Raw genomic sequence first — 6000 nt, 5'->3', positions numbered from 1 at the left:
TGAAATTCATTAATAAGACAAAGGGAAAGAAAAGAAGGAAGACAAATGAAGCAAACACGAAAAATAATAAAAATTGAAAAAAATCCCTTGTCACGTGTGTGTGTGCGTGTGTGTGTGTGTGTGTGTGTGTGTGCACGTTTCTACTAACTCGTAACCATTTTCTCCACCAATTAAGAAGTTTTGTATTATTTATTCATTACAACCCTCCTCTCTCTCTCTCTCTCTCTCTCTCTCTCTCTCTCTCTCTCTCTCTCTCTCTCTCTCACAGTAGGAACACCATTTAAAACACAGAAGTAAGGTCAAAGTTTATTGCTTCTCAGATTATATAGAATTCAAGATTGGTCCCTTTGAAATGTAGGGGAAGGAGGGAGAAGGGAGATGAAGGGAAAGGGAAGGAAGAGGGAAGGGGGTGTCGGGGGAGGTTGATGAGTCAGCGGTATAAGTTGTAATAAATCTAAACCACGCAGTCCGTTTTTTTTTTTTTTTTCGATATAAAACCCGGACTGGTAAGAATATAAAGGAAAACGCGCCCTCAATTATATATATTTTGAGGGTAGACTTGGGAAAACCAGCACGAGAGAGAGAGAGAGAGAGAGAGAGAGAGAGAGAGAGAGAGAGAGAGAGAGAGAGAGAGAGAGAGAGAGAGAGAGAGAGACGTAGTAGTAGTTTTAGTAGTGCTAGTAGTAGTAATAGTAGCAGCAGCAACGGTAGTAGTAGTAGTAGTAGCAACGATTGTAGTAGTAGTAGTAGTAGTTGTAGTAGTAACAGTAGTAGTAACAGCATTAGTAATAGTACCAGCAGAAGCAGCAATAACAATAGCGAAAAACACATGAACATCATACAAGAGATGCGCACCATTCTCCTATCAACGCAAGTAACGATGCTTCACCCAGTCCCGGGAGAAGGATCAGGAGACACCCAAAAATTCCATATCTATACATCTCAATATAAAAATCCAAACGGCGCGGGCAGATCGGTCGAGAAGTGTATGTATGATTAGTATTAACTTCAACAATGCAACAGGAAGGCAGAGGCGTGTCATACGAGACATACATATATACATGAGGTTAACTTACACCTATGTACTTACAGCATACAAATACGACAAAACCTGAATAAATAGATTGGAAAAAAATCCTCGTTAAATCTATGTATAATATGTATAAGGCTCACGAGGCCTTTAATATATACTTTTATACATAAGTTGATGTATACAAGAAAGTTGATGAGATAAGGACATTTTTATCCATAGGTGATGAGGGACTGGGAGAGGGAGGGAGAGGATAAGGAACACGTATATCAGAGGGCATACATAAATAAAATGATACACAATACATATAACTTTTAAAGTGTTGGTGGGATAAACTAAGGGTTATAAAGAGAAACTCAACAAAAAACGGCAACAAAACCTATATTTCTTCCTGCTTAAAGGTTTATATTTCACATAAGCCTCAGTGGAAGCACGCGCCGCTCAGTGCAGGGGACGGGCAGGTGAGTAGAGAGGGAAGGGGCAGGTGAGTGAAGTGAAAGCGAGGGGAATAATTGTCCTGTCATTCCGCTGCGTTCTTTCACGATGTACAATTTGTGTTTGTTTGTTTTTCCAGGTAAGGGTTTTTTTAAAAATTTAGAGTATTCAGGTAATTGCGGCGACTTTAATTTCGTTGACAAGGAAATGGTGTTAGGGTTAAATTGCGCTGTTAAGGAGTCTACGTAATTCATTCGCTGATCTGTTGTTGTTTTTAGCACTAAGTAATGTTAACTGGTTCAATTACGCCCTTGAAAATTACTCTAATATAAGGTAATGACTGCAAGGCGTGTGTTTTCATCCACATTTCGTTATGGCTGGCAGTGTGGAGTGTTGAGTTTCAGCGTCCTTGTGGTGTGTGTACGATGGCTACGATAGGATCAGCAACCAGGATAGAACAAGAAATAACGGGTTCAAGCTTGAAAAATTTAGGTTTAAGAAAGAGAGAGGAAGAAATTGGTTCTCAAATAGAGCGGTAGATGAGTGGAACGGACGGTTGTTGTTAGTTCTAAGACATTATGGAGCTTTAAGAGAAGATTAGACAGGTTTATGGATGGGGATGATAGGTGGAAATAGGTAGGTATATTGCATACAGGGACTGCCACGTGTAAGCCTGATCGCTTCTTGTAGCTTCCCTTATTTCTTATGTTCTTACGGGTTTTCCTGATTACACCCACCTCAAGTGTTCTCCCTCACAGGTCCACACGAGCGACCATTCCAAGCCAAGCCATCACGCTGCCTCATTCTATTCCTGGTCTGCTTAGCGCGTCGTGTGCCGGGCAAGGAAGCGCCGGCCAGGAAATGTCAGTTGGCCGGATGACCCGTAAATCTTTGATGGCTGCTAAAACGGACGAGCACCGCTACTTTTCTTCCCTTTCCTGCGCAGGCACCACAGTAGCATTACACAGCACCGCCGCAGTGACCTTGCCGCGCTGCATGACACTCGGCACTGGGTTGTGAATGAACCAGTCTTCTTCAACACAGCAACCCTTCCTTTCAACATAGTAATAATGCATGTAACTCTGCAACCACGCATGGAATCACACCCCGCACTGCCTTCACTTCACACACCTGGCCCCGTGTGGAATGTCAGGGAAATTAAATTGCAAAGAACAAGACGTGATAATTGAGAAAATCATCTTCAATACACAACGAAACTGGCGAGAGAATAATAATAATATACTCGCGTTAATTAACATATACGAGGCAAGCAGTGCTCCTTGAATGCGGCGCCTCACTGCAGCCATCGGGGAGCGGAGGAGGGAGGGAGGAAATGGAAGAGGGAGAAATGAGGGGATTACAAGTATGATAATAATGAAGATCAACCTTTACAAGAGAGTCTGGCGAGGAGGTCATCACACACCGCCTTGCTCCTTACGAACCACCTACGTCACTACAGCATCAATACCACTGGCGTTATAGTCACCAATCGTCACAGCATCATCCGCCGGTGTCAGGTTACGAGACAGAACCGTCACATCTGCATCACCCTTACATGTTTACCCTTACATGTTCAGGGTCGTGGGAGGAGTGACTACAGGCATTAAGTTTATTAGTGCCGTAAATACTAAGTTCCCTCGTTCCGTTGATCAAGCGTCACCTCACGTCACCCTTACTCCTGCTAAGGGGACGAGGCGCATGGGAAGAAGGTAAAGACTGCTAAGAGGGTTAAAGATAAACACCAAAATCATGTTATGTACACAAATAAGTGAAACACCTTAAGCCAGTTAAAGAAAACACACACACACACACACACACACACACACACACACACACACACACACACACACACACACTAAACTTTTGACAACAAAGAGATCACGGAGGTGCGGGGTCTCTATGGGGGATCCAATATCATAAACAGATCATTTGTAGGTTCTAAGCGTCTTTTGATGGAGGCTTATAAGATTTGATTCTTTCTGTTCCTCTTGTTGACATTCCACCTTCCTTTTATGTAAAGCTGTGTTTGTGTTCTCTCTCTCTCTCTGTGTGTGTGTGTGTGTGTGTGTGTGTGAAGGAGGAAGGACGCTTGAACACAATAACGTACAACACACACACACACACACACACACACACACACACACACACACTGCGGAACAAACAATTAACCTTAAATTGTTTATGTTACGTCCTTTTCTTCACCATCCATTTACCTTCACCTTTCCTTCGCTTGTTTTCCTCTTCGCGTCAAAAAAGTAGCCGCGTCTCCTTTTCCTTCCTTCCTTCTCAATTCTCCTTTTCTTCGTCCATCCTTCGTTTGTTTTTCTGGTTCCTCTAGTTCCTCTCTTCCTTGACGGCTGAAATTTGTCGTAACAATCTTTCGTAACTTCATTTTCTTCCCTTTCTTTTCTTTTCCCTAGTTCTCATTACAGGCTGCATTTCATTGTATCTTCCTTCTTTCCTTCCTTCCTTCTCTCTTCCTTCCATATATATCTTAGTTTCTCCTGAACGACAGCATATTTTCTTCTCTCTTCAAGTGTTTCTCCTCCTCCGCCTCGCTCATATGTACTCATCATCTTCAAAACTGATGGACTCTTGATCAAAGGAACCACCAGTCATGCGTGCCACCTGTTAACAAGAAGCGGCAAGTCACCCCTTAGAATCCTCCCCTTGCCTCTTGCTACCTCCTCTTATTTTCTTTCCTCTATCTCTTTTTCCTCTTCCCTCCTGGTTTTATTCTCCTTCTGTAACTTATCCTAACGTTTTTTATCCTTTTCTCTCTCTCTCTCTCTCTCCGCTATTTCTTCCTCTCTTTTCGTCATTAACTTTTTGTATCTCCCTTTTCTTCTTTTCCTCATCTATTCTATTTCCTGTAATCGTTGTTTTCTTCTCTCTCTTCCTTTTATCCTTTCTTTCTATTCTTAACTCTTTCTCCTTTATCTCACTTTTCCTCCTCTATCTTCTCTCTACATTTCCTTAACTGGTTTTCTCTCACTTTTCTTCTTCTCTTCCCCTTCTCCTGTATTTCTTTCTCTACCTTTTCTTTCCTCAACTCCTCTACTTTCCCTCCCTTTTTCCTCCTCTCGTTTCTCCTGCATTCATTTCCCTCTATACCTTTATTTACTTTCCTCGTCTACTCTCTCCCCTTTTTCCTCTCTTCCCTTTCTTCCATGTTTGTTCCATTTACTTCTTTTTTCCCTTCCTCTACCAGTTCTTCCTCACATCCATCAAGTAGTAATGGCCCCTAAATATTCTTCTTTTTCTCCTATATTTCTCTCCTTTCCTCTTCACTTTCGCCATTTACTTCTTCTAATCTATTACTTTATAACTAGCCATTAATTATATGTTTCTCCTATATTTTTCCCTATTCCTTCATTTATTCCAATTCTTTTCTTTTCTTTCTCTAAACAGCCTTTTTTTCCAGCAGAACTATCTTCCTTATCTCCTGTCCTATATTTTCTTTCCTTTCCTCATCTTTCCTATTCCTTTCCTCTTTCATCTAACCTACGCCTTGTTTCTGTTCTCTTCTATACTTTCCTTCTATCCTCCTCATCTCTTCTATTTCATTCCTTCCTTTTATCGAACCCACTCGGACAGCACATTCTTGCTTCTCTCCTCTCCTGTATTTCCCTCCTTTCTTCGTATTCTCTTCTCTTCATTCCCTTTCCTTCCCTTAATCCTCTCATTACCTCATTCTTACTTCTATATATTTCCCCTCCTCTCTTGTTCATCTCTTCTACTCCTTACGCTATTCACAGTAACAATAAATTCTTACTAAGGAAATAGTAACTCTTGAATATTACTGAAAAGAAGTTACTTGGAAAACTGCACAATAAACAGTAACTCAGATATTTCTTAAGTTAAGGCAACACTCACTAAAACCAGACACTCGCTAAGGTCAGGCCAGGTGTTGAAGCGTCGCAGTGGAGGCTACGTGTGGGAATGCAAGCCATGTGAGGGGAATGAGGCAGGTGTAAGGCGAGAGTGAGACTGGCAAGGGGTAAGGGTGAGGCAGGCTTTGATTGAGGGAAATGTGAGGCGAGGCAGGAAAAGTGTAGAAGTGAGACAGGCTTTGGGTGGCGAGGCAGGCTTGTGAGTGGGACGTGAAAGCGAGGAGACAAGCGCATTCCAGGATTTGGCGTAAGGTAAGGATGGTGAAAACACGATTACTTGTATTAGGCGAATGTAAGTGACGAAAGAAGCGAGGGGCGACGAAACGCAACGCATAATGTAATGAAAGACGAGCAATACAAAGGTGGTGGAGGTATCTGAGAGCAGTACGTGGCGATTTAATGTACGAGAGAAGCAAAGAAAGACGTTTGAGTAAAAAATCATGGAAAGAATGAGAGGAATAATAATTAGAACACTCAAAACCTACGGAGACAGAAAACATAGAACAGAAAAAGGAGAAAAGAAAAAAAAATCAACAAAAGCCATTCTAATATTGTTACGCATCCTTATGCAACAACACAAAACAAACAAACAAGAAAATAAACAACAAGCAAACACACAAAACATACAAACAACCAAACAAA

General features: G+C 41.7%; 1 protein-coding gene across 2 annotated transcripts in view; it reads right to left on the bottom strand.

The window, feature by feature from the left end:
• Window positions 1-294: 294 nt before the first annotated feature.
• The window catches only part of LOC135112587 (uncharacterized), a 53769-nt gene continuing 48063 nt past the window's right edge, over window positions 295-6000 (bottom strand). For both annotated transcript variants that reach the window (XM_064027072.1, XM_064027073.1), the window contains one exon: window positions 295-4093. In XM_064027072.1, coding sequence (XP_063883142.1) covers window positions 4025-4093 — 69 coding nt within the window. In that variant the 3' untranslated portion in view covers window positions 295-4024. The remainder of the gene's footprint in view (window positions 4094-6000) is intronic.

Source organism: Scylla paramamosain, chromosome 24 (assembly GCF_035594125.1).
Source record: "Scylla paramamosain isolate STU-SP2022 chromosome 24, ASM3559412v1, whole genome shotgun sequence".
In the NCBI taxonomy this organism is placed as follows: domain Eukaryota; kingdom Metazoa; phylum Arthropoda; class Malacostraca; order Decapoda; family Portunidae; genus Scylla; species Scylla paramamosain.
This window is presented reverse-complemented; position numbering and strand designations above follow the sequence as displayed.